General features: G+C 46.7%; 2 protein-coding genes and 1 long non-coding RNA gene across 10 annotated transcripts in view; 2 read left to right on the top strand and 1 right to left on the bottom strand.

Annotated features, from left to right (window-relative positions):
• Positions 1–27,676, bottom strand: part of TERT (telomerase reverse transcriptase) — a gene marked incomplete at its 5' end in the record, with an annotated part of 57,134 nt that overhangs the window by 2,305 nt on the left and 27,153 nt on the right. The window contains 5 exons of one of the 8 annotated variants that reach the window (XR_014159046.1): positions 22,131–22,268; positions 24,015–24,129; positions 24,533–24,595; positions 25,425–25,544; positions 26,605–26,742. Coding sequence is in view for 1 of the 8 variants with exons in the window: in XM_081872596.1 (XP_081728722.1) it covers positions 25,441–25,544; positions 26,605–26,742 (242 nt within the window). Of the gene's footprint in view, positions 1–1,584; positions 1,708–22,130; positions 22,311–24,014; positions 24,130–24,532; positions 24,596–25,420; positions 25,545–26,604; positions 26,743–27,676 lie in introns of those variants that run through there. The other 7 variants (XR_014159049.1, XR_014159045.1, XR_014159047.1 and 4 more) reach the window with 7 other exon arrangements.
• On the top strand, positions 11–25,056 carry LOC309347995. Its single transcript, XR_014159117.1, has 2 exons — positions 11–99; positions 24,607–25,056. It is a non-coding gene; the product is annotated as an uncharacterized lncRNA (long non-coding RNA).
• LOC309347943 (sodium-dependent neutral amino acid transporter B(0)AT3-like) lies at positions 10,248–24,486 on the top strand. The gene is made up of 12 exons (XM_081872939.1): positions 10,248–10,703; positions 12,420–12,560; positions 12,917–13,054; positions 14,407–14,588; positions 15,696–15,806; positions 16,486–16,598; positions 17,910–18,038; positions 18,438–18,588; positions 19,940–20,144; positions 20,595–20,754; positions 22,453–22,609; positions 24,120–24,486. The coding sequence occupies exons 1-12, from the start codon at positions 10,505–10,507 to the stop codon at positions 24,324–24,326; spliced, it is 1,893 nt and encodes a 630-aa protein (XP_081729065.1). The 5' UTR covers positions 10,248–10,504; the 3' UTR covers positions 24,327–24,486.

Genomic DNA, 27,676 nt, shown 5'->3' on the forward strand with positions numbered 1-27,676 from the left:
CACATAACACATCTTGTAAGTCTTACCACGCCAACCATATAAGGGAGGTCCACATTCTTATCCCTATATTGCAGGTGTGGGGGCTGAGACTGAAAGAAAGTGCTTTGCCTAAGGCCATGAGATTTAGAAAGGGGGAAACTGCTAGGGCCTGATTACAAAATTATGTCATTATAAGTGGACAGAACATGGTACAGTGGTACCTTGGGTTACAGACACTTCAGCTTACAGATTCTGCTAACCCAGAAATAGTATTTGGGGTTAAGAACTTTGCTTCAGGATGGGAACAGAAATTGTGCGGCGTCTGCGCGGCAGCGGGAGGCCCCATTAGCTAAAATGGTACCTCAGGTTAAGAACCTTTTCAGGTTAAGAACGGACCTCCAGAACGAATTAAGTTCTTAACCCGAGGTAGCACTGTAATTCCACGGATCTTTTCAGGCACTACCCTTACAACACACACACACACACACACACACACACACACGCACACACACACACACACACAATAACTGGAATTTAGAAGACACAATGCATTAAGTCACAAATTGTATTTGGAGATCTGAGTCTTTTTTCTGATGATTTCCCCTATAGCCAATAGAATATCCCATTTATTTGTAGAAACATAAACTAGTTTGGACAGAATCAGTACTTTATTTATATCTAACCACCTGAACTCAGCCATTCCATTCATCCTTCATACAGATTATTCAGATTTACCAAGTGAATAGGCCATTACCAAGAAAGATACAACAACTGTTCTTGCTAAAAGGCCATGTGCAATACAGTAATAGTCTCAAACATGCAAATGATCTGAGGATTACTGAACAAGGGTTAAGGAAAACCACATGGTTCTGACAGCCACAATCATAAAATAATGTGCCACTGAGTTTTTAAAACAGAGGTCACATTTTTCTAAGTGATTTACACAAACACGGCTTAGTGAACAGAACACAGAAACTAGATCACTTTGTAGGCAAGATACCAGAATAGGGATAGGTGAATTTTTTACACAGTAAAAAATAGAAATAAAAATGGAGCATATCCCATTACTTACTTTGCTCATAAAATACTTTGAAAACGTCACTTTGAGCGCATGTATTCATGGCACTGGGATGCGGGGGGCGCTGTGGGTTAAACCACAGAGCCTAGGACTTGCCAATCAGAAGGTCGGTGGTTCAAATCCCCGTAACGGAGTGAGCTCCCATTGCTCGGTCCCTGCTCCTGCCAACAGAGCAGTTCGAATGCACGTCAAAGTGCAAGTAGATAAATAGGTACCGCTCCGTTGGGAAGGTAAACAGCGTTTCCATGCACTGCTCTGGTTCACCAGAAGTGGCTTAGTCATGCTGGCCACATGACCCAGAAGCTGTATGCCGGCTCCCTCTGCCAGTAAAGCGAGATGAGCTCCGCAACCTCAGAGTCGGCCACGACTGGACCTAATGGTCATGGGTCCCTTTACCTTTACCTTTATTCATGGCACTAAGCGTTCTTTCAGGCACCAAATTACTACATTTTCCCTCCTACAGGAGGTTGACTTAGCTATTTATTTCTTTTTCTTTTTCTTTTTAACTGGAAAATAAAACAGTTTACCTACAATAGGACCGCATCTATCAGTCCAGAATGGCTTTGAAATCTTCATATAGTGATGGTTCTGTCACTTCCTTCAGGAGCTGTACAGAAGCTCCTGAATTTGCCAGAGCAACCGTATTTCACCTGAAAAGATGAATGCTAAAATCAACCAATTGCTGCTCAGATAGACAAATCATTCCAAACAGGGTTATTGGGTGGTCCACAGGCTGTCTTTTAAAACGAGGGCGGCCATTCTTTGCCAATGCAATGCCTCTCGGCTGCATGGCACATTGGCCCACCCCATCCCTGCACTCCCAAGGACATTTTGAAACTGCACGTGATGGAGAGCAGGCTTCCTAGCTGCTTCAAGCAGCCCCCCTCCTGTGGTTTCCAGTATTTGGAAGGAATGCTGCCTCCCACAGTGGAGGGAGAGCAATAGTCATAATGGCTAGTACCCATTTCCTCCCCCATGAATTTGTCTAATCCTCTTTTAAAGCCAACCAACTTGGAGACCATCACTGCCTCCTGGGGGAGAAAGTTTCATAGTTTGACCATAAACTTGCCCATCTCTAATATATATAAAAAGGAATTATATGGCTCAAATCCGCAATAAGGCTCTTTCAAATGCCCTTGAGAATCTCAAATACATATAACAGATTAGCTTTTATGCCCCTCAAAAGTACTATGCCCCTCAAAAGTACAAGGGAAACAATTTTATTTGTTTAACAAAAATTATATACTGCTTGATTGTAATAAAATCTCTAAATGATTTATAAGCCCAGCTTACTGGACTGTTTTAAGGATTACAAATATAATGCATGCAAAATGCTTTGCAGCTCTGACAAGTTCTTTATAAATACTAGGTGCTATTTACCGTATTCCAAACAGTAATTTTGAACACAGGTATTAGAGAAACTTAAATGTGACTCATTAGCATGACTGCACTTTGCTTGTGGCAAAAGACTCCTTTTGCCACATACTGAGGGGGCAAGCCAAACCCAAGGCAAACCTGACAGGGTTTTCTGGAAGGAGGGCAGTCAGGGCAATCTCTGTACCAGTTGGGTGCAGCAATTGGGCTCACATCAGGCCTGGTGCTATCACATGACACTCAAGGAACCAGGTTGGCCTTCCCTCCATTTGGGAGCTTTCTGCTGACTGCTGTTGCTGAGCGTCCTGCCAACAGCACTTTGCCCATCTAGTGAGCAGAAGGCGACACTTTGCACCAGCAGTGATACTTGTGAAACACAAGTATCTGGCATAGCTGTAAGAGCCGAATGGAGAGACAACTATGGCGCAAGGGAGAAGAATTGGGGTATTTCGTTCCCTACAACCCATATATAACACACAAGGCTCCTCTTATTGCCTGTATGGCAATACATACATCTATCTCTTGACGTTTATGCATGTCAACATCTCTTCTCGCGATGGCATGTGTTTTCAGACCCTGGAAAGTGCTCCTGAGTCTTGAAATCATGCTGTTAAAGCTGGTTTTGACCTATGGCTCAGTTATGTGTGCATGTGCATCACTTGGTTGGTCTGCACTTGATAACCAGCTTCTGAATGTGAGAGGCAATTACATTGCAAGCTCAGAGGCATAGGAAGGTCAGGTGGTACCCGGTGCAGAAAATTTATTGTCACCCCCCCCCCCACAAAAATGGTTTTACGTTGGGTTTTCCCATCCACTCTGAGTGAGGGGGTGTCCTATCTTCATGCAGGGCAGACTGGGGTGTGTGAGTGAGTGAGGCGGTGTCCTGGCTTCATGCAGGGGAGACTGGGGTGTGTTGCTGAGTGAGGGGGTGTCCTAGCTTCATGCAGGGGAGACTGGGGTGTGTGACTGAGTGAGGGGGTGTCCTGGCTTCATGCAGGGGAGACTGGGGTGTGTTGCTGAGTGAGGGGGTGTCCTGGCTTCATGCAGGGCAGACTGGGGTGTGTTGCTGAGTGGTTTTACGTTGGGTTTTCCCATCCACTCTGAGTGAGGGGGTGTCCTATCTTCATGCAGGGCAGACTGGGGTGTGTGAGTGAGTGAGGCGGTGTCCTGGCTTCATGCAGGGGAGACTGGGGTGTGTTGCTGAGTGAGGGGGTGTCCTAGCTTCATGCAGGGGAGACTGGGGTGTGTGACTGAGTGAGGGGGTGTCCTGGCTTCATGCAGGGGAGACTGGGGTGTGTTGCTGAGTGAGGGGGTGTCCTAGCTTCATGCAGGGAAGACTAGGGTGTGTGACTGAGTGAGGGGGTGTCCTGGCTTCATGCAGGGGAGACTGGGGTGTGTGGCTGAGTGAGGGGGTCTTCTAGGTTCATGCAGGGGAGACTGGGGTGTGTTGCTGAGTGAGGGGCTGTCCTGGCTTCATGGAGGGGAGACTGGGGTGTGTGGCTGAGTGAGGGGGTGTCCTGGCTTCATGCAGGGGAGACTGGGGTGTGTGGCTGAGTGAGGGGGTGTCCTGGCTTCATGCAGGGGAGACTGGGATGTGTGGCTGAGTGAGGGGGTGTCCTGGCTTCATGCAGGGGAGACTGGGATGTGTGGCTGAGTGAGGGGGTGTCCTGGCTTCATGCTGGGGAGACTGGGGTGTGTGACTGAGTGAGGGGGTGTCCTGGCTTCATGCAGGGGAGACTGGGGTGTGTTGCTGAGTGAGGGGGTGTCCTGGCTTCATGCTGGGGAGACTGGGGTGTGTGGCTGAGTGAGGGGTGTCCTGGCTTCATGCAGGGGAGACTGGGGTGTGTGGCTGAGTGAGGGGGTGTCCTGGCTTCATGCAGGGGAGACTGGGATGTGTGGCTGAGTGAGGGGGTGTCCTGGCTTCATGCAGGGCAGACTGGGGTGCGTGGCAGAGAGAGGGGGTGTCCTGGCTTCATGCAGGGGAGACTGGGGTGTGTTGCTGAGTGGTTTTACGTTGGGTTTTCCCATCCACTCTGAGTGAGGGGGTGTCCTATCTTCATACAGGGCAGACTGGGGTGTGTGAGTGAGTGAGGCGGTGTCCTGGCTTCATGCAGGGGAGACTGGGGTGTGTTGCTGAGTGAGGGGGTGTCCTAGCTTCATGCAGGGGAGACTGGGGTGTGTGACTGAGTGAGGGGGTGTCCTGGCTTCATGCAGGGGAGACTGGGGTGTGTTGCTGAGTGAGGGGGTGTCCTAGCTTCATGCAGGGAAGACTAGGGTGTGTGACTGAGTGAGGGGGTGTCCTGGCTTCATGCAGGGGAGACTGGGGTGTGTGGCTGAGTGAGGGGGTCTTCTAGGTTCATGCAGGGGAGACTGGGGTGTGTTGCTGAGTGAGGGGCTGTCCTGGCTTCATGGAGGGGAGACTGGGGTGTGTGGCTGAGTGAGGGGGTGTCCTGGCTTCATGCTGGGGAGACAGGGGTGTGTGGCTGAGTGAGGGGGTGTCCTGGCTTCATGCAGGGGAGACTGGGGTGTGTGGCTGAGTTAGGGGGTGTCCTGGCTTCATGCAGGGGAGACTGGGATGTGTGGCTGAGTGAGGGGGTGTCCTGGCTTCATGCAGGGGAGACTGGGATGTGTGGCTGAGTGAGGGGGTGTCCTGGCTTCATGCTGGGGAGACTGGGGTGTGTGGCTGAGTGAGGGGGTGTCCTGGCTTCATGCAGGGGAGACTGGGGTGTGTTGCTGAGTGAGGGGGTGTCCTGGCTTCATGCTGGGGAGACTGGGGTGTGTGGCTGAGTGAGGGGTGTCCTGGCTTCATGCAGGGGAGACTGGGGTGTGTGGCTGAGTGAGGGGGTGTCCTGGCTTCATGCAGGGGAGACTGGGATGTGTGGCTGAGTGAGGGGGTGTCCTGGCTTCATGCAGGGCAGACTGGGGTGCGTGGCAGAGAGAGGGGGTGTCCTGGCTTCATGCAGGGGAGACTGGGGTGTGTTGCTGAGTGAGGGGTGTCCTGGCTTCATGCAGGGGAGACTGGGGTGTGTTGCTGAGTGAGGGGGTGTCCTGGCTTCATGCAGGGGAGACTGGGGTGTGTGGCTGAGTGAGGGGTGTCCTGGCTTCATGCAGGGGAGACTGGGGTGTGTGGCTGAGTGAGGGGTGTCCTGGCTTCATGCAGGGGAGACTGGGGTGTGTTGCTGAGTGAGGGGGTGTCCTGGCTTCATGCAGGGGAGACTGGGGTGTGTGGCTGAGTGAGGGGTGTCATGGCTTCATGCAGGGGAGACTGGGGTGTGTGGCTGAGTGAGGGGGTGTCCTGGCTTCATGCAGGGGAGACTGGGATGTGTGGCTGAGTGAGGGGGTGTCCTGGCTTCATGCAGGGCAGACTGGGGTGCGTGGCAGAGAGAGGGGGTGTCCTGGCTTCATGCAGGGGAGACTGGGGTGTGTTGCTGAGTGAGGGGGTGTCCTGGCTTCATGCAGGGGAGACTGGGGTGTGTGGCTGAGTGAGGGGGTGTCCTGGCTTCATGCAGGGGAGACTGGGGTGTGTGGCTGAGTGAGGGGGTGTCCTGGCTTCATGCAGGGGAGACTGGGGTGTGTGACTGAGTGAGGGGGTGTCCTAGCTTCATGCAGGAGAGACTGGGGTGTGTGACTGAGTGAGGGGGTGTCCTGGCTTCATGCAGGGCAGACTGGGATGTGTGGCTGAGTGAGGGGGTGTCCTGGCTTCATGCAGGGCAGACTGGGGTGTGTGGCAGAGAGAGGGGGTGTCCTAGCTTCATGCAGGGCAGACTGGGGTGTGTGACTGAGTTAGGGGGTGTCCTAGCTTCATGCAGGGGAGACTGGGGTGTGTGACTGAGTTAGGGGGTGTCCTAGCTTCATGCAGGGGAGACTGGGGTGTGTTGCTGAGTGAGGGGTGTCCTGGCTTCATGCAGGGGAGACTGGGATGTGTGGCTGAGTGAGGGGGTGTCCTGGCTTCATGCAGGGCAGACTGGGGTGCGTGGCAGAGAGAGGGGGTGTCCTGGCTTCATGCAGGGGAGACTGGGGTGTGTTGCTGAGTGAGGGGTGTCCTGGCTTCATGCAGGGGAGACTGGGGTGTGTGGCTGAGTGAGGGGGTGTCCTGGCTTCATGCAGGGGAGACTGGGGTGTGTGGCTGAGTGAGGGGGTGTCCTAGCTTCATGCAGGGAAGACTAGGGTGTGTGACTGAGTGAGGGGGTGTCCTGGCTTCATGCAGGGGAGACTGGGGTGTGTGACTGAGTGAGGGGGTGTCCTAGCTTCATGCAGGGGAGACTGGGGTGTGTGACTGAGTGAGGGGGTGTCCTGGCTTCATGCAGGGCAGACTGGGGTGTGTGGCAGAGAGAGGGGGTGTCCTAGCTTCATGCAGGGCAGACTGGGGTGTGTGACTGAGTTAGGGGGTGTCCTAGCTTCATGCAGGGGAGACTGGGGTGTGTGACTGAGTTAGGGGGTGTCCTAGCTTCATGCAGGGGAGACTGGGGTGTGTTGCTGAGTGAGGGGGTGTCCTGGCTTCATGCAGGGGAGACTGGGGTGTGTGACTGAGGGGGGGATGTCCTAGCTTCATGCAGGGGAGACTGGGGTGTGTGGCAGAGAGAGGGGGTGTCCTGGCTTCATGCAGGGGATACTGGCAGCAAAGGGGAGGCTGGCCTGCCGAGCACCCAGGGTGGCACTGAGCTGCTCCTCCCGGCGCCACGCGCGGGCAAAATGGGGTGACAGCACTTCCATTTCCCGCACACTCGGGGGGAGCAAAGGCTTTCTGGGGGGGGGCGGGAATTGGGGCCTGAAGGACAGGCAGCGGCCTCAGCAGCCCAGAAAGTCGGTTTATGTGAAGAAAATAAGACTAGGCCGAGTAGATTCAGCCTTGCCTTGCCTTTACTCTGCCCCCAACCCAGCTGGCCAATCAGCTGCGGGCAGAGGCCTAATTAGGGCAAGGCCTAATTTACTCGGCCTAGTCTCATTTTCTTCACATAGGCCGACTTTCCAGGACCTGGGAAGCACAGCAGAAGGTAGGGCAGTAGGGCAGTTCATTAAAAACTTTTTTTTTAATGCCTGCTCCAAAGGTCTTATCTTAAAACACTAGGGATTATATATCTATATCTGAAATTTCATGCATATCAGTTAATATCTTGACCCTACACTGAATTGAAATTTCAGCCTTCATGACATAGGAAAACAGCCAAGTAAACAGCTATTTTCGTGGAGGAGGGTCAAGATATTAACTGATAAGCATGAAATTTCATATACAGTGGTGCCCCGCAAGACGAATGCCTCGCTAGACGAAAAACGCGAAAGACGAAAGGGTATTCCGTTTTTGGAGGTGCTTCGCAAGACGAATTTCCCTATGGGCTTGCTTCGCAAGACGAAAACGTCTTGCGGGTTTGCTTCCTTTTTCTTAAAGCCGTTAATACCCGGGGAATCCGCGCTCCGCAAGACGAAAAAATCGCAAGACAAAGCAACTCACGGAATGAATTAATTTCCTCTTGCGAGGCACCACTGTATAGCTATATAATCCCCAGTGTAGTAAGATAAGACCTATGGAGCAGGCATTTTTTAAAAAAAGGTTTTTATGAACCACCCTAGTAGGGCAGTACAGTGGTACCTCAGGTTACATACGTTTCGGGTTACATATGCTTCGGGTTACATACGCTTTGGGTTACAGACTCCGCTAACCCAGAAATTATTACCTCAGGTTAAGAACTTTGCTTCAGGATGAGAACAGAAATCGTATAGCGGGGGCGCGGCGGCAGCAGGAGGCCCCATTAGCTAAAGTGGTGCTTCAGGTTAAGAACAGACCTCCAGAACGAATTAAGTTCTTAACCTGAGGTCCCACAGTAATTGTTCCTTGATAATTTGTCACCCCCCTCCACGATAGCACTGGGGATGGCCAACCCCCACCTTCCTATGGCCCTGTGCAAGGTTTAATGTTTTAGGCAATGCAAACAGATATGGAAGTTCTGTCGGTTCTGCCATATCTGTAATGCCCTCTTTCCATAGCTGTCAACTTTCAGATTCGAAAATAAGGGATCAGCAGCATAGCTGTCAACTTTCGGATTTTAAAATAAGGGATCAGTAGTCTCACCTGTCCCAGAGACAGTCTACGGGATATCTAACAATCCGGGATAGCAGCGGGAAACGGCTCTGAAATAAGGGAATTTCCTGCAAAAAAAGGGAAGGTTGACAGCTGTGCCTCTTTCCTTATGGCAGTTATCAAGTAATGAATATGCATGTGTGAGTTGGCCCTTAATCTGTCCAAAGCAGCTTGGTTTCTCTAAATTTCCTCTCTCTTTATTATCAAATTTAATGATGATATTAAGTTCATGATTGGACACAAACCCAATATCTTCTGGCAGGCCACCTGGAGATTTATCAGTCCTCTTATCATGTTGGTTATCTTCTTTTTTTACTTCGTGCTGAAAGTGAGAGAAGAGTAACTATACATTGTCTGGGATCCCGAATATGTAAGTACACATGTTCAAAGAAACACACCCCAAGTTATTTTATGGGTTTCTCTTCACTCATGTTGTGCTCAGCATGCCTTTGATTGCCCAATCCAGTTTGGTTTTTTGGATGTTGATAGGCCAAGCTTTTCATAGGCTTCTGCGAAGATTTTTAGGATGGATTGGAGGTCATCCTCTGAGCGTGCACACACTACCGTACTTTTCGCCCTATAGGATGCACCGGCCCATAGGACGCACCTAGTTTTTTTGGGGGGGGGAAATACAGGGGGGAAAATTATTCCCCTCCCCAGCCACGGATATCTGCCCGAAGTGCGGGGCACTCTGCTTCAGTGCGCCTCCCGCTCCGGGCAGTAGGCTGCTATACGCAGCCTAGGGAGCCCTGCGGGAACTCCCGCGGGCTCCCCAGGCTTGCTGATAGCTTCCTGAAGTGTGGAGAGCGTGAGGGGTTGGCGCGCACCGACCCCTCTTGCTCGCCACGCTTCAGCGAAAGCCTGCATTCACCGCATAGGACACACACAGATTTCCCCTTCATTTTTGGAGGGGAAAAAGTGCGTCCTATAGGGCGAAAAATACGGTAAGTTGTCATTAGCATACTGAAGCTCTATGATGGAAGTTGTGGTAAACCTACTCTTTGCTTTCAGCCTGCTCAGATTAAAGAGCTTTCCATCTGTTTGATATATGATTTCTACTCCGGAGGGGAGTTTCCCTTCAACAAAGTGTAGGATCATGGCAATGGAAATAATGAATAGAGTCGGGGCAGTAACACAACCCTGTTTAATACCTGATCCCACTTTGAGAGCCCTTGTTACTAGCGATTGTTGCTGTCATATTACCATATTAAGAACTTTTGCCAAATTACCTGAGGGGCTGTATTTAACCAGAACTCGGGTCGCAATTGGCCTGTGGGCCAGACTTTGGACATGACTGTCCCATTGGGAAATCATGTTGGCCAACCAACATGCTTAGGTTTCTAATGAATGCATGAAAGGGTTAATACCATAGAGTATGCTGTCCTTACAGGCTTAACTATCTACTTCCCCTCACCTTGGAAGGAACTAGTAATCAAGCCTTTGTTCTCCAGTTTACTTGAGAAGCTCAGCATGTGAAGAGGTTTGAGTTGGTTGCGACAGCTCAACTGCATGGCTCTCAGCATCCATTCTTGAGTTCCTCTACCAATAATTTAGGACCTTTCACAGCTTTGTAACTAAGGTGAATATTATTGCCTGAGCAACCTTTTATGAAAGACATGAACCTGACTTGAGTGTGTAAGTAAACCATTTTTTAACTTACCAAATGTTGTGGCCTTTTGGGAAAGGTAATACAATTTAGAGTTTAGATGGAAAGGATTAAATTATATCTTCACTGCTTCCAAGAGGTAAGATTTTTTTCTGTTAACCTCAGTGCCTCATCTCAACTCTGTAATTTGTGTGGCTGTAGGTTGCTAGGTTGTTTTATCTGGATTCTTTGGTGTGTTGTCGCAGTTGGAAGTTCTATCCATTGTTCAGTATACCTCTGCTGCTGCCCCCCCCCCTTGCTACTTACTTGGTTCAGTGAGGAGGTTCAGTTGCCTGGCAGCTGCTAATATTGGAGAAATTTGTGCTGAAAGGGGAAAAAAGAGGTTGCAAAGATGGCAACTGATGAACCTGAAGGTGGCGTTGAAGAGTATAAAGTAAAGATGGAAACTGATGAATCTGAAGGCAGCGATGAAGAGTACATAAGACCCAAGTGGAATAGTAAATTCCAGTACCTTTTAAGCTGTGCTGGATTTGTTGTGGGTCTTGGAAATGTGTGGCGTTTTCCATACTTGTGCCAAACCTATGGAGGAGGTAAGAGAAAACCCACCTTTTCATTGGAGATTAGTTGAGGGATTGTTCAGACTTAAACTACGACAAGCTCCTTGTGTTTTAAAATAATGTTATCTGTTTGGGGTGTTAGGCTGTGTTCCAGACCCCTGTAATCTCTGGATCCAGCAACTGTTAAAATGTAATCAATGCTTTTAATTCTTGGAATAGCCAGGCTAGCCTCCCAGTGAGGCGATAGCCTGGGTGGTGAGCCATTAAGGGAGATTAAGGGGCTCTATGTGGCCTGGAGGGACGCAGGGGCCGCTGTGGGTTAAACCACGGAGCCTAGGACTTGCCGATCAGAAGGTTGGTGGTTCGAATCCCCCCAACAGGGTGAGCTCCCGTTGATCAGTCCCTGCTCCTGCCAACCTAGCAGTTTGAAAGCACATCAAAGTGCAAGTGGATAAATAGGTACCGCTCCGGCGGGAAGGTATACGGCGTTTCCGTGTGCTGCTATGGTTTGCCAGAAGCGGCTTAGTCATGCTGGCCACATGACCCGGAAGCTGTATGCTGGCTCCCTCAGCCAATAAAGCGAGATGAGCACCGCAGCCCCAGAGTCAGTCACGACTGGACCTAATGGTCAGGGGTCCCTTTACCTTTACCTTTAAGCAGGAAGAACATAATTAGCTGACTCCATGTAAGAGTTAAAACATTGGCTCCTAAGACTTAAAGTCCCAGGACCCTTTAAAAAGAAATTCTGGGCGAAATTGATGAAGTAGCAAAATTTATTGAAAGGAAAGCACCATTGCAAGGGTGGGTGACCAATACAGGCACACCTGGTTCTGGAGAAACGCAGTTTACAAAGTCCCTCGTGTGGCCGAAAGTCCCTCCTCCACCTGCCCACCAGGAAGGAGCAGGCAATGTTTACAGCCTACCACGTCCGCCTTATTAACAGATTTCCAGCCCACTTCCCCTGTTCATCATTGTACAAACATGGTCAAAGTTCCCTTGCATTTTACCTATTTTACCTATTGACATAAGCAGCTGTCCTAGTAATATTCTGGTTAACCACTATTTGTTCCCAATGCAAGCACAAGCTAGTTTCATATCTGATAAAGCTAAAAGGGCAAACCACAGTTTGCTAATCAGTTGTTCCAGTCCCAGGTGTCAGCGGGTTTTCGTGTCTGGGTCTTAACCACAAGCTATATGACGTTCCATGCATTCTGACCAGAGGTTTTGCTAAATGTGTATATCTTGGAGCCGTTTGAGGTCACCTATCAGCTACATTCCCAGAAATTTGCAACCCTTATCTGATTCTATGCATCCTAGTTTTATCAGGTAGCCAATTTGCGACTCTTCAGATTTTACACACACACTATGGATTGAGGTCTTATATTTAAAAAGCATTACTAAAAAGCATCCTTAAAATGAAAATGAAAAAGCAGCCATAGCCCCGGGCGCAGAATTCTGAGGGGACACAACCAGCGCCCCCCCCCAGGCATTGGCTTCCCCACCCCAGCAAAAGCAGAAAAGCAGTCCACACCCATGGTATGCAGGCAGGGATGGAGGGAGATGGACAAGGGGCACCCCAGCACAACCTGGCCTGGCACTCCTCTCTATGGGCATCGGGGGGGGGGGATTCACCCTCCAAGGGCTATGGCGGCTTGCTGGGCTTTCCCTTGTATGGTCAGGCAGGTGGCACCGGCAACCCACGCTATGCCACTGCTATGAGCTAACTGTGCTTGGCTATTGTGTTTCTAGGGGTATTCCTGATTCCATACCTCATCGCGTTTGTGTTGGGAGCCATCCCTGTATTTTTTCTTGAATTAGCTGTTGGGCAATGCTTGAAAAAAGGCTGCATTCGACTCTGGTGGCACATCTCTCCTTACCTGGGAGGACTGGGTAGGTTTCTGTAACTGCCTTTACTTGTGATTATACAATCTTCAAATCATTGCTCCTTCCTGGAAATGCATGGGCTTTGTGAGGCTGTAATAGCAAACTCAGTCATAGTAAACTCAGGCAGTTGTCTGGAAGATAAACAGGGCCACTCAGGGACAGCCTTGCCGATTTCACCACCTGAGGCAAAATGGAAATTGCCTCCCCCACCCACCTCAGTTTGTTTAATTCACAGAGCAATGTTCTTTTCCAGACTGCCAGAGTTCAGATAGTCACTGGATTTGATCTTTCATTTGTGCAGATCAGACTCTTGCAATTGTCTTTGTTCATGCCAATTCTGCGTGTGCTTGCATATTCCACAGGTTACACTTCCCTGATAGTTTCCTTCCTAGTGATTCTCTATTACAATATGCTTTTAGCCTTGGTGATATGGTATCTTATAAACTCTTTCCGAAACCCGTTACCTTGGAGTTCCTGCCCAACAGATATCAGCAAACCAGGTGAGTTCCCAAGTCTCTTGCTGCTTTCTGTTATTAGTATCTGCTTTTCTATGTATCCTTCAACCACCACATTAAATTGTTTGTCCAACTCTACCACAGTCAGCAATTGACAGACCCAGCTTTGTCCCTGCCATGCCTCCTTTGGCCGTAGGGAATAGGATATGAACTGAACTAAACACTCGGCAAAGTAATGCAGCAGAGGTAGAATAATAATAATATTTTTATTTACACCCTGCCCATCTGAAAGAAGCAGCGGTAAGTTTACATTTAAGGCATAGCTTAGTTTAAGAATGGTTTAAAGTGCTGTGTAGATGGGGCCAATAGCTTAAATCAGGTGTGGTGGATCTTCACGCCCTCCAGCTCTTACTGCACTACAGCTCCCACGATCCTGGGCCATAGGCCATGCTTGCTAGGGCTGATGGGAGTTGTAGTTCAATGACAGCTGGAGGTCCAAAGGTTCCCTATCCTGGCTTAAAGTTTGCTAGTTATGCCAAAGCAAGAGCTTCCTGTGCAGAGAGAACTGATGCCTGAAGAAAGGCCCCATTCCTGCCCCTTCCCCTTGAATAGCTTCCATGAATAGCTTTGAGAGGATGAGGCACATATCCATTCACCTGGGGCTGTGCCTGGTTGCATCCCTAACCCAAATATATGTAGGGCTGGAGAGTTTTGTTCCAGGCTTGGTCTGGAAGAGCTGAGGTGAAGCATCTCCTCTTGATGTCATTCTTTTGGAAAGCCCTGTTTGTCAATCAAGAGGAGGCTATTCCCCAAACTAAACAATACCTCATTCTAGAACTCCAGAGGAGAGGGGTTTATGGTAGGTTCACATTTTCCTTAAAAACAAAACAAAACATGGAATGGAATGGAGTTTTTAAAATGCAGTGGTGCTTTGGGTTAAACCACAGAGCCTAGGACTTGCTGATCAGAAGGTTGGCGGTTCAAATCCCTGCGACGGGGTGAGCTCCCATTGCTCAGTCCCTGCTCCTGCCAACCTAGCAGTTCAATAGCATGTCAAAGTGCAAGTAGCTAAATAGGTACCGCTCCGGCGGGAAGGTAAACGGCGTTTCTGTGCGCTGCTCTGGTTTGCCAGAAGCGGCTTAGTCATGCTGGCCACATGACCCAGAAGCTGTACGCTGGCTCCCTCGGCCAATAAAGCGAGATGAGCTTTATTGGCTCATAACCCCAGAGTCTGCCACAACTGGACCTAATGGTCAGGGGTCCCTTTACCTTTATACCATCTGCACGCTCAGTTGGTGCAGAATGGGACAACTGCATATTCCTGACCGTCAGGATCCTTTCCGACTCTTCTACGATTCCATCTGTTTTGATAATGCCTTCTGTGCTTGTTATTTCAGAACTTATTGAAGAATGTCAAAAAAGCACAACTACCAATTATTTCTGGTATAGGTACACTTTAAACATAAGCACGGATATTACAAACAGTGGTACGCTTCAGTGGTGGCTGGTTTTATGTTTGGCAGCCTGCTGGTTACTTGTGTTCATTTGTACAGTACGAGGAATTGAAACGACTGGAAAGGTGAGCAGGGATTATTACCAGACACCTGTATTTCACTGACCTGGTCCTTACTGAGGTGGTAAAGCCATCTTTGGACTGCACCACGTGAGATAGGAGGCAGCTCACATGAATGAATGTTCTACCATATTTTTTAAAAGGCACCTGCCCATTGAAAACTAATGCGTCTGCGAGGAGGCTAGGTTAGAATCCACATGCAAGAGGGTTTTTTTTGCATGTGTTTGATCATCGTATTACCTGCCTACCATTAGATATGGTACAGTCCAGACAGAAGATAGAGTATTATCTAATATTCTATTTTTAAATTTTGGGGGAGAGGGCCTGCCATTTTGTAGCTGAAATAGCAGCATTCTCACAGAATAGGCATGGCACACTCAGCATTAATATCTTGGCTTATGTTTGTGATATTTTCTCTGACTGGTTCCCAACACACCCGATTTCTGAAAAAGCAGCCCAGACGAAATTCTGGATGTATGGCAGCCCTAGATGCATCTAATAAAACAGACTGTAGTTCCTTAAGTAGTCACAAGGTGTTTTCTATCTTCTTTTTTCTGCAACAGACTAAAGGCTGGTTAACACATGCATGCTTGCCTCTTCAATCAATCAATCAATCAATCAATCACTCACTCAGCCAATTAGTATCCTACTTTTCATCCAAAGAGTTCAAGCTACTCTCTCTTTCCTCTTGCACACAATCTGCTCACAATCTTTCAGTCGGTTAGACTGGAGAACTGTCTCAAGAACTGTCTCAAGAACTGGCTTCATGGCCATAGGCACCAACTTGGACAAAAGGTTGGGAGGGGGCCCCCACTGCCCCCACTTCCCTCCCCTCCCTGCACTTCTGTGGAGCACACCTCCACAGGTTTCCTCAATTCTAGTCTGCCATGTTAACCACTGCTGCACCACACTGGATGGCACCATTATGTGGTGATTTACACACATGCATGAGCTTCTGCATTTCCTCAAACCACCCTAAACAAAAACAGTTTATCACTGAGTTGGATTCAGCTGCAACTGTTCAGTAATTTTGTGTGCACAGTATCTGTTTCATGGTATTGCCTTAACCTCTTCCTGACACTTTTTTCTTCTCTGCTTTGCTCTTCCACTTAGGCAATATATTTTACAGCCACATTTCCTTACCTAATTCTAACATTATTCCTAATTTATGGACTGACTCTCCCAGGAGCCGTTCACGGATTACTCTACTTAATGACTCCTAATGCAAGTATTTATTCAATTGATCCTTGGTGTTCCAGATGATGTATGGAAAGTCTGACTTGGTCTTTTAGAGGGGGCTTTGAACTTTGAACTTTCCTTCATGCTGCTTCTTTGTTTACCACTTAATACTAGTTGGGATCCACACATATTCTGGCAATTGTACTTTGTTAACTCCCTCTGGAATCTATGAAGAACAGAAACTTGTGTAAAAAGTGCCCTTTTCTAAAATTCACGAATATAGGCAACCCTGGGTCGAATCTTATTTTTCGGAAGACAGAGCAGAACTACACTTCATTGTGCAAGCATGGGGTGTCCCAGTTCTGTATTTGACTTGTAATGCTGGGGCGAATGCAGAGATGGAGAGATGCATTTGCAGAGGAAGCCAGTGGGCAGCTACTTAATCCTCCCTATGCCCACCAATTCTTCCCTACAAATGCTCCCCTGGGCTGCTTCTTGTTTCTCCGTCTGGCAGGGTTCAAGACTGGAAGATGCGCAAGTGAAGGTAAAAGCACTCTAGTGAGCATTTGTAAGGGACTATCGCCAAACATGGAAAGAGTTAAGCGCTCTCTCCTACACACTGATTCTCCGCCTCCAGCAAGCCCCCAGCAGGCAGTTTGTGAAACACAGGAATTATGAGACTATTCATGTGTTTAGCCCTGAGCTCTCTCTTTCTCTCACACAGCTTAAGAAACTCAACAATCCACGTGCCTGGCTTGATGCAGCCACCCAGATATTTTCCTCTCTTTCTTTAGGATTTGGGGGACACATAGCATATGCAAGCTACAACCCGTCAAGGTAGGTTTGGTAGCTTTCGCTCACAATATGGAGAGTTGTTTGACGCAGTCAAATTGATGCCCCAGTACACAGGCTGTCGCACACAAACGGTAGGTTGCATATGCATGTCTGCGTGTGAAGATCTCCACATCATCTGCAGGAAGGATGGAAGTGAAAGTGGAAGTGGGAAAATTTCAGCTAAGTTTGAGATGCAATACTTTATGATGAATGAGTCCCACTGAAGTCAGCTGCAGAGCTCTGCCTTGAGAGTTTTTATTTTTGATCAGAAGGCAAGTGACTGAGGCAGCTGCATGTTCTCAGTACTCTGGTTACGAACTTAATTCCTTCCGGAGGTCCGTTCTTAACCTGAAACCTAGTGGTTCTCTAGTGGTTCATGTTTTTAAACTGAAAGCTGCTTTGAGTCCCGTCAGAGAAAAGATGGGGTATAAACAAATTAATAACAATGACAAAACAACACATTCCAGCTATTTAGTTTCTGTGGCAATATGCCCCCTGTGCTTGGCCATTTCTTCAGGCCCATCTTGCAGCCAAAGAGAATCTGGCAGGCTAAGCATTTCTAACCAGTTTAAAGTCTTCTGCAAGCACCAGCATTCACAGCATTGGAAGAGGGACCCTAGGACTAATTTTGCCTCCCCCCTTCTCCAATTTCATTGCAAAATGATTGTTCACTGCTTCTTGCATTCCAGCTTGTCAGCCTAAAAGGGAAAGATGGATTTGAAGCCTCCAGGAAATGGCATTGAGGGCATACACAAGCTTAAACCGAGAGTATGTCCTGTAAATGGCAATCTCCACCCATTTATTATTATTATACCCTGGATGGGGGTTGGAGATTGTGCACAAAAGATGTTAAGTTGCTCAAAAGCTACAAAGTCAGTCTGTTGGCACAGAGTGCGCCCCTCTGAGTGAAAGGCAGCGGAACAAGGGGAGTTAGTGGGCTGCCTTAGGTGAGAGGTAGGGTTGCAAAGGCCATTTGGTTGTTTAGACTGTTTTATCTGTTTTTATTCAGGTATTTGGTTAAATTGGAAATGCTGTTGTCCTTATTGTGGTTTAAGCTTTACTTGCCTTGTGATGCAGATGGTTTAAATCTGTTGTAATTTACTGGAGCTGATTTTAGGCTGACCAGCTGTAATTTTCATATATTGTTATACCCCATCCCCGGCTATACCTGTCTATTGCTTTGTTTTACTGTTCTGGGATTTAAAATATTCAGTGAAGAGTAGAGTACAAGTACCTGAAATGTATAACATTAGAAGGACTCAGTGCTGTCCTTCGTAACATTTAATTGGGTTGTTATGTACTTGTTTTTCCTAGAAATGACTGTGAAATGGATGCTATCATGATAGCAGCAATAAATTCTGTGACTTCTTTGTTTGCGTCAATCCCAATTTTTTCAATTCTGGGGTTCAAAGCAACAGTGGCCTATGAAGAATGCTTGGAAAGGTGAGCCGTTCAAGTTTCACAGTTAAAAGCCTGTTAGGTGTTGGTCCAAGCTCTCTGTTCACAATTTGTTTTGTTTTTCATTGTCTAGAATTTAGTGTCATTTCTCCTCCCCCCCTTTAAACCAGTTTAGCGGACCCCAGAGGGCAGAGTTAAAATAAGATTGTAGCATAGAACACAAAGTATACAATCCTGCATGTTCCATGTGCATATGCATTAATTCAGGTATACAGGCAACTTCCTTTTTGTGTGGGGGTTGTGTTCCTGGTCCCAGTGCACGTCAGTGGTTGCGCATAAACCCGTTCAGCCCTGGCCTGCCCCTATTTGAAGCAAATTGCTGTTGTTTTTCTTAGGAGCTGTGGCAATGCAAATAATTCGTATCATTCCTGACTTTACTGACAGAAATGTTAAAAGCATCACCAAGGCATTCAGGAAAGACAACATCACTGTAGACAGCAGCGCATTTTGGCTCAGTTACTTGAATGGAACAGATATCAATAAACTGGCATCTCTCAACCTGGCAAATTGTGATCGCCAGAAATTCCTTGATCAGGTATTCGTACTTGCTTTACAAATGATCCAGTTGTAAAAGTACAGTATGCACTGATTTTGTAGTCGCCCGAACGACGCCACTTTCTGGGGCTATTGCCACAAACACGACATTAGTTCCTGATGGCATTCATATGCTCTTTTTCTGCCAAGGCACCTATTTACAGGAAATGGTACAAAATAGTCTCAGACTTCAGCACCTTATGCACGATCTCTGTGAGCTGGGTTTTCTGGCTGCTCCCTTCCCCCTTCCCTCATGGCAGGCAGGTTTTAAGCAGGTGCATGGAAGGCAAGGGCAAGGCTGCGTCTGTTGATAGAACCTGATGGCTATATGTTCCCTGGCTTGGGCATAATGGTGTCTCCATTACCAGCCATGGGCTTTTGCTGAATAGGATCTGAAGTGATAGGGCTCATCCAGAGCTTTTGCGGTTTTTGCCATGACAGGTAGTGCATTGAGTAGGGACCAGTAGGGTGGCACAAGTGGAGCACAAGTCAGCTTCCCAAGAGTGCACATTGCCATTGCTTATGGGGGAGGACAAGACAGTGGGGAGCTTGGCAAGGGTGGCTGCTGCGGCAGAGCCAACCTGCTGCTCCTGTTGCAGCACTTGCACCATGCCAACCTCCCTGCCGCCTTGCTCCTCTCCTTCAATGCAACCTCACCTGAGAGGAAGCGATGACAGACAGCACTGACTGTGTCAACAGCTTTGCTATGAATGAATGGGGCTTCCTTCTCTGGTCACATTCCATGATGGCTTCTGCAGCTTCCACTGCATTTTTCTGTAGAGGTTCTCTGCCAGACCTCTGCCGTGCTGCAACCTCTGCCGTGCTGCAAGGTACAGGCCTGGCTTTTCAGCTACCATTGATGTGATGGCCCAGGCAGGAAATTCTTTCAGAAGAGCTGTGTTTAGCTCTTTGGCTTCATACAAGCTCCTCTGTCTCTGGTAAACTAGCTTGTTACTCTACCCATATGTATGAGTGCACAGAGACCACAGGTTGTTTGCCTGTGAGCTTAGGTGGCTGCTTTTATTACTATGTTATTACCATTCCTTCACCCTTAGATCCCAGGGCAAGTGACAACAATTTAAAATGCAACACTAAAAACAGATTACAGCAACTTAATACCACTAAAACATGGTGAGTCCTAAAAATGCACATCTCAGGTGTCAAAGGTCAAGGTCAAGAGGGTTTTTTGTTTTCCCCACCCATCCCAATAAGAACTTGTCATCGGTAATGACTGTATCTTATTCCAGATGATGGCTAAATGTTGAGTAATGCAACATTTTGCCTCTGCATTAGAATAAATGACATTTAGAAATCAATCTGACAGATTTTACCATTATTTGTGAATTTTGCAGAGTGTTTCTGGAACTGGCTTGGCCTTTATTCTGTTCACTGAAATCGTCCTTAAGATGCCTGGATCAAACACTTGGGCGATTCTGTTTTTTCTCATGCTGTTGAGTCTTGGTATATCTTCCATGTTTGGATTTGTTCAAAGTATCTTGACCCCTCTCACAGAATCTCGCATTGTGTCTAGATACATATGCAAGGAGGCAGTATGTGGTAAGGCATCTTCCTCAAATACTTTTCTTCTCAATACCATGCTCAAGATTAATACAGGCAAAAAAAAAGTTCCTCTTTAACCAGACCTTGTGCTAATTCTATGGCCTTTTAATTGTGTTTGTGGGAGCGGGGCGTTAGTGTCTCATTTCTGTTCTATTTATTTTGTGCTTTTATCCTGTATTTTTATCTTGTGAAACCGCCCTGAGATCTCTGAAGGGTGGTATATAAATTAACAAATAGTAACAGCAACAATAGCAATAATCTGCTGGGCAGAAACTATATAGTTTTAATGATGCCAGATTGCACCCATTAACCGTTAAGGAGGATAGGTGAGCAGCAAAACATGAGTGTTTGGCAAGAATGGAACATCTATAAACACACATCTAAACACCACTGGTTAGGTTTCTTTTTATTTCCTTTGTGTTGAGTGACAAATGTTGTTGTCTGTAGGTTTAATATGCCTTACTGCCTTTCTGCTGGGCCTGGTTTTTACTCTGAGATCAGGAAACTACTGGCTTGAGATGTTTGATGCCTTTGCGGGGACCATGCCTTTGCTCGTCATTGCTTTCTTTGAAGTGATCGGTGTTGTATATATTTATGGAATGAAAAGGTAATATTTCTTTGCATGTGTATCTGGATAAGTCCTTAGGTGCTGCTTGTTGTATTGTAACAACATCAGCATTAATCCTTATTAACAGTGATAGCATTCAAATGTCTCAGGCAACCCTGTGCAGTAGGCCCACCTAGCAAATTCACTGCAGAAATAAGATTTGAACTGAAGATTTCCTCATTAACAGCTCAGCTCTTGGAGACTCGATTCCCAGCTGCTAATAACTTTCTGAGCCAAGCCTGTGGGTTTTTTTGCTGAATTTGGGAGTTCTTCACTACTGAAAGCACTTTTTGCAGCATTAAACTCACACAAGCAACTCAAGGCAGATGAACACATGCAGCCGTATTCATAACTAAGCAATTCTATTGAGTAATGAACACACTATGGAGAAGCTAGGCTAATCCACCTACATCTTGTCATGCAAATCAGAATTTTATAGAGATAGAGTGCCCTGCGCACACCCACCCCCCGGCCTGCTCTCCCATTTTACTTGGTAACTAACCATAATTTTCTTCTAGACTCACTCTTCTCTCATATGGTAGTTTTCTATGTGGTGGTGGCAGCGATCAGTTATGTTTAATATGAGGGGCATTCAGTCTGAAGAGGTACAGTCACCAACAGCCATTGCTATTTGAAGTGGTATGGCCCAGGACCCAGATTTACCAGCACCCCTCATCATAGGGATCATGAGAACCAAGCCCATTGATAAGCTGGTGAGGTGTGACACTTCCATTTCCCTCCTTTATCCTGTGAAAACAACACTCTAAGCAACAAACCTTTATTTAGTCTATTTATTTAGAAAAGCATTTCTGTACCGCCAAATAAAACACTGGGGTGATGCACAACATTTATGTTAAAAATACAATTGCAAACAGTACAAATAGTTATGGAAATGGATAGCTAATCAAAACATTAAACAGCAAAGAGTGATAAGGTTCCCACCAGATCAGAATGGTTATTAAAGCTGGTAGAATATGCTGAATTGGAAGATTTGTCTTTAATGTATGGATAATAAAGAGTTGCAGAACAAAAACAAACAAACATTAAATATTAAACAGCAACGAAGGCCTGATCTTTAGGAGAAGCAGGAAAGTCAAAAGTGAGGGTGTCTGCCAGATCCCTTACTGGCCTAGGTGCAGCAAGAGATACCTGTTTATTGTATTTGAAGTATAATCCCCTGTCCCCCTGCTTCGAAATAAATTCCATTGCATACAGTGGGAATACGATCCCAGCTAAGATTTGCAGCCTTATGCATAATTTGGCGATATACAACCCACAATTTGCAAGAGGATAAAGGTTTCCTGTTGTGTTTAATTCATTTCTGCAAGTGATCATTTGATGTTGGGGCAGCAGCGAAATTTTTTTTTTTTTTTGGGGGGGGGGGCTACTTAACAGCCCAAGCAGCTGTCAGAGAGGATAGATCTCTATTTGAGGTAGTCCTTGATTTGAAAATCCCTCTGGTTTAAAAGATGAAGAACTCTAGGCAGGGAGAGCAGGGGCTTCAAAGTTAACACCTGGAAAGGAGATGGAACAGGCTAGCTGATCAGTCTTCCCCACTATGGAGACATGTAATACATTTCTATTTCAGTCACAGAAATCATTTCTAAATTAGCACATAAACGTTTTACGCAAGCCTGAATCCTCTTTTGTTTGCATTTCCCTCAGATCCCTCACTAAATATATCCATTTCATTAACAGATTCAGTGCAGATGTGGAAGAGATGACAGGAAGACCATTAAAAGGCTATTGGAAGGCAACGTGGCAATTTTTCTCCCCAGCAATAATGTTCCTAATTTTTGTGTTCTATGTACTTCTTGAGCCACCTGCAAGCTACAATACATGGAACCCAAATTATGTAAGTTACTTTTCTACAAATCATTACTAGTCTTTCCCTAATTTGCATTCATGGGGGGGGGGGGGGAGATTGAGCTCTCACTCCAATCTTGCTGCTATGAACTCCTGAATTGATAAAGATGCTCTGCTTAAGTACAGAATTCCTCTTTAATGGTTTGGCTTTACCTGCAAACTCTTCCACTGTCTCCCAAGACAGATGGATGCCAACAACAACCCATAAGAGGGCATCAGCTGCAATTTCTGTATTTACTTATGGGACTCAAGGTCACCTCCATGTGGTTCCTAGCTAGTCAACCATTGAGACACTGACCAGTCCCAGATATACCGTATTTTTCGCTCTATAGGACGCACTTTTTCCCCTTCAAAAATGAAGGGGAAATGTGTGTGCGTCCTATGGAGCGAAGACGCCATAGCCCCGCTACCCTCTCCCGGCTGGAGAGGTGACGCGCGGCTATGGAAGGAGCCTCTATAGAGGATAGCAGCACCTGAGCAGAGCGCCCCTCGCGCCGGGCAGACATCCGCAGCGTGGGGAGCCCTGCCGGAGTTCCCCGCAGGGCTCCCCTCGCTGCGGATAGCCCAGCGCGAAGGGCGCCCTGAAGCAGAGCGCCCCTCACGCCGGGCAGACATCTGCAGCGTGGGGAGCCCTGCCGGAGTTCCCCGCAGGGCTCCCCTCGCTGCGGAAAGCCTGCCGCCCGGCGCGAGAGGCGCCCTGAAGCAGACATCCGCAGCGTGGTGAGCCCTGCAAGAGCCATAGCCCCGCGACCCTCTCCCGGCTGGAGAGGTGACGCACGACTATGGGTGCAGCCTCTCCGCTGCGCCTTTCCGCTGCTCCCTTACCTGCTCTTTGGGGCTGGTGGTGGGCTTCCCGCCGCCAGCCCCAAAGAGCAGGTCGAAAGGAACCCGAGGCCTGGAGAGCAAGAGGGGTCGGTGCACACCGACCCCTCTTGCTCTCCAGACTTCCAAGGTAGCCACCTGAACGGCACCTTGTTTTAGTGTGGGAAAACAAGAGGGGGGAAATTCTCCCCCTCTCTGCGCAGCGCCTCCTGCCACTTCGCTGAAGGGGCGAGATTTTTTTTTCTTGTTCTCCCCCCTCTAAAACAAGGTGCGTCCTATTGTCCGGTGCGTCCTATGGTGCGAAAAATACGGTAACACGCAGAGGATTGCCACTGGCACAATGGGACTTTCTTCCCCTCTCCTCCTCCCATGGCACCCCAAAATTTGCTCGGGGTGCATAAGGGGAGGAGAAAGGGAGAACATCCCATCATATGGGGAGACATCCTTGTGCTGATGAAGCCATAGTCTTAGCCCTACACTGCATGCAACCCTTTCCCTTTTGAATATTGCCAACCTTTGCTTAGCTCCCACTTTGAAGTATTTAACCAGCTGTAATTTCTGTCCTCACTTACCTGGGAGCAACCCATATAACCTGATGGGATTTCTTTCTGCGTAAATGCATAGAAGATTGTGCTGTTCAGTGTGGCTTTCACGCAATACATTTGTTTCTCCCAAAGGTAAATTTTCCTGCAAAAGAGCCGAAAAAGTATCCTACCTTGGCTGTTGTCATTTCTGAGATGCTTGAAACTGTACCATGCTTGATGATCCCTTTCGGAGCCATTTACCAACTTTGGAGAATTGTGTTGAAAAAGAAACTGCTACGAATAATACATCCAGACACCAGCACTAGTATCCCTGGTGTCACCAGTAGCACCCGATCTTAACTTTTGTTTCAGCGATCTGGTCACCCTTGTTTTCCCCATCCTATCCTCACCATTAAAAAACCCACACATGTATCCTCAAATTTAAGGTATTCAATCAGTAAGAATGTAGGGATTTCTACGTAAAACCATTTTCTAAATAAATGCATCTTTATATATAACATTTAGGAATGTTCATAATGCATAACACATAAATTAGTAAGTCTTACTATGCCAACCATATAAGGCAGGTCCACATTCTTATACCTATATTGCAGGTGTGGGGGCTGAGACTGAAATAAAGTGCTTTGCCTAAGGCCATTCGGTGCGTGAGATTTAGAAAGGGGGAAACTGCTAGGGGCTGATTACAAAATGATGACATTATAAGTGGACACCCTCCAAAACATAAGTAGACAGAACATGGTAATTCCACAGTAAGGATCTTTTCAGGCACTACCCTTATGACAGATTGAGATATATAAATAATAACTGGAATTTAGAAGACACAATCCATTAAGTCACAAGTTGTATTTTCTAAATTGGAGATCTGGGTCTTACCAAGTAAATGGGCTATTACCAAGAAAGATACAACAACTGTTTTGGCTGAAAGGCCATGTGCAAGTACAATAATAGTCTTGAACATGCAAATAATTTGAGGATTACTCAGCAAGGCTTAAGGAAAACCACATGGTTCTGGCAGCCACAATTATAAAATAATGTGCTACCGAGTTTTTAAAACCAAAGTCACATTTTTAAAAGCAATTTACAAGGCTTAGTGAACGGAACACAGAAACTTGCAGCCATAGATCACTTTTTAGGCAAGATACCAGAATAGGCATCTCAGCATTGTTGCATTACAGACAAATATATTTCCCCCTGACAATTCCAGGTTAGGTGAATTTTTTACACAGTAAAAAATAGAACTAAAAATGGAGCATATCCCATTACTTACTTTGCTGATAAAATGCTTTGAAAACATTGCTTTGAGCTCTTGTATTCATGGCACTAAGTGTACTTTCAGGCACCAAATTACTACATTTTTCCTGCTTTGAGATACAGGAGGTTGACTTAGCTATTTATTCCTTTTCCTTTTTTAAAGGAAAAATAAATCAGTTTACCTACAATAGGACCGCATCTGTCAATCCAGAATGGCTTTGAAATCTTCATATAGTGATGGTTCTGTCACTTCCTTCAGGAGCTGTACAGAAGCTTCTGGAATTTGCCGCAGCAACTGTATTTCACCTGAAAAGATGAATGCTAAAATCGCTGATCAGATAGACAAATCATTCCCAACAGGGTTATTGGGTGGTCCGCAGGCTGTCTTTTAAAATTAGGGCGGCCATTTTTTGCCAATGCAATGCCTCTGGGCTGCATAGAACATTGGCCCACCCCATCCCTGCACTCCCAAGGACATTTTGAAACTGCACGTGATGGGGAGCAGGCTTCCTAGCTGCTTCAAGCACCCCCTTCCTGTGATTTCCAGTATTTGGAAGAAATGCTGTCTCCTAGAGTAGAGGGAGAACAATAGTCATAACAGCTAGACCTCCCCCAATGAATCTGTCTAATCCCCTTTTAAAGCCAACCAACTTGGAGACCATCACTGCCTCCTGGGGGAGAAAGTTTCGTAGTTTGACCATAAACTGGCCCATCTCTAATATATATAAAAAGGAATTATATGGCTCAAATCTGCAACAAGGCTCTTTAAAAATAGTTCAATGCCCTCAATAATCTCAAATACATATAACAGATTAGCTTTTATTGCTAGCACTATGCCAGTGACTATACAGATAAGATGCCCCAATCAGAGCAGTATCAGCTTGACATCATAAAATCCACATCTCTTTAAGGCACTATAATTGCATCTATAAATATTTCAAATGCCTTAGAAGACATTAGGCTTCTTCAGAAACCTTGCAACTTAGTGCATTCAGCTTCACATTTTAATTTTATTTTTTTAAAGGGGATGGTCATTTGGGGGGGGGTTGTGAAAGACTTTGGCAGTCCCACTCACCTTTGAACCCAATGTGCTTTGACTATACACGATTTATGCGCTATCCCCGGAACATAATGCCCGCCTAAGTTGAGAGTCACCCGTTCTAGCATTTTCCTACCCATCGATATCCTAATTTCTCAAAAGCATCCCTAGTTATTCCCTACTCCCACCCCCACATTGTCAAGAATAATGATAACAGAAACTAAAGAGTCACTTCAAGAATAAACTTAACAGTTTTTAGTTGGAAAGGAAAATTAAGAGACATGAACAGCATTTGCATGTCTTGGCATGAAGCGGAGAGGTACTTACATTGTTGGAGTGGTACAAGAAGACATTTGTAAATAACTCTGTGATTTCCTAATTTCACACTGAAGGCACGATAGCAGAGCCATTGCACAGCTTTGTATGTAAGCGGCGCTGAACCACCAGCAGGAGAAAAAGGTATATCTAGGCATAAAGCAAGAAAAAATGACTTAAGCTTGTTTAGTGAAGAGATTTTATATTCTTTTTTAAATAATCAATTTTATTAAGTTTTCAACATATAATACAACAAAAACAAGCAGATTTAGTATCTTAAAAAACACAATAAAAAGAGTAAGAAAAAAAGAATTAAAAAGAGTGAAGGAAAAAGAAAACCAAACCAAACACACACACAAATTATTCTGTCAACCTTCTATTTTAATCTTCAAAACTGATACCTGCCTCTGGTGAACAATGTCAATGTCTACCTGATCACTGCCATCCGCTCAGTGCCCATCTACTCCCCAGGGGTAGATTCCATCTTTCTCAGCCTCACACCTTAAGAAAAACTACTCTAATCCGTCTCTCACACAGATCCCTTCTCCTCTTCAACATCTCCTTGCCCGCTCTACCACCCTCAAAAAGTAACTTGAATTTGAGGAAGACTTAATTGCAGCTATAATTCCCTAGATTCAATTGCTACCATCGTCGGTTAAAAGGACTGAGTAAAAGAGGCGCCAGGCAATTAAAATGTGTGTGTGAGGAAAAAGCACGTCATATCTGTCCTGGTGCCACCCAGATACTGTGGGGACTGTCGCCCGCATTGACCCTGGCCATTGGCCACAATGGCTGGGGTTCATGAGACTTGCAGTCCAACAGTATCTGGAGGACACAGGTTGGGCAAAGGAAGTGGGGCAGCAAATGAGGCTTTTTCCTGCAGCCCAACCAAAACAGCAGCTTGTGGAAACAGGATGAAAGCGTTCAACTGGTCTGCCTTCAATGTCACACTTCTTGTGGGATGCAACATCACTGTTGCAGTCAAGTGTAACATTTCCTGTTTGCCTAGAGGACTTCCTGACTCGCCTGGTCTGGGGCATCCTCCTCCTGCTTGTGACCAGGTAGATGGGCGTGACCCTGGCAG

Source organism: Podarcis erhardii (assembly GCF_964252035.2).
Source record: "Podarcis erhardii genome assembly, chromosome: 8".
NCBI lineage: Eukaryota > Metazoa > Chordata > Lepidosauria > Squamata > Lacertidae > Podarcis > Podarcis erhardii.

Bases quoted from the DNA above. Each gene is read 5' to 3' on its own strand.
- LOC309347943 (XM_081872939.1), top strand. From the start codon at position 10,505: ATGGCAACTGATGAACCTGAAGGTGGCGTTGAAGAGTATAAAGTAAAG. The intron at 13,055-14,406 runs GTGAGTTCCCAA...TTGTTATTTCAG, and splicing joins AACAGATATCAGCAAACCAG to AACTTATTGAAGAATGTCAA. The intron at 14,589-15,695 runs GTGAGCAGGGAT...TCTTCCACTTAG, and splicing joins GAATTGAAACGACTGGAAAG to GCAATATATTTTACAGCCAC.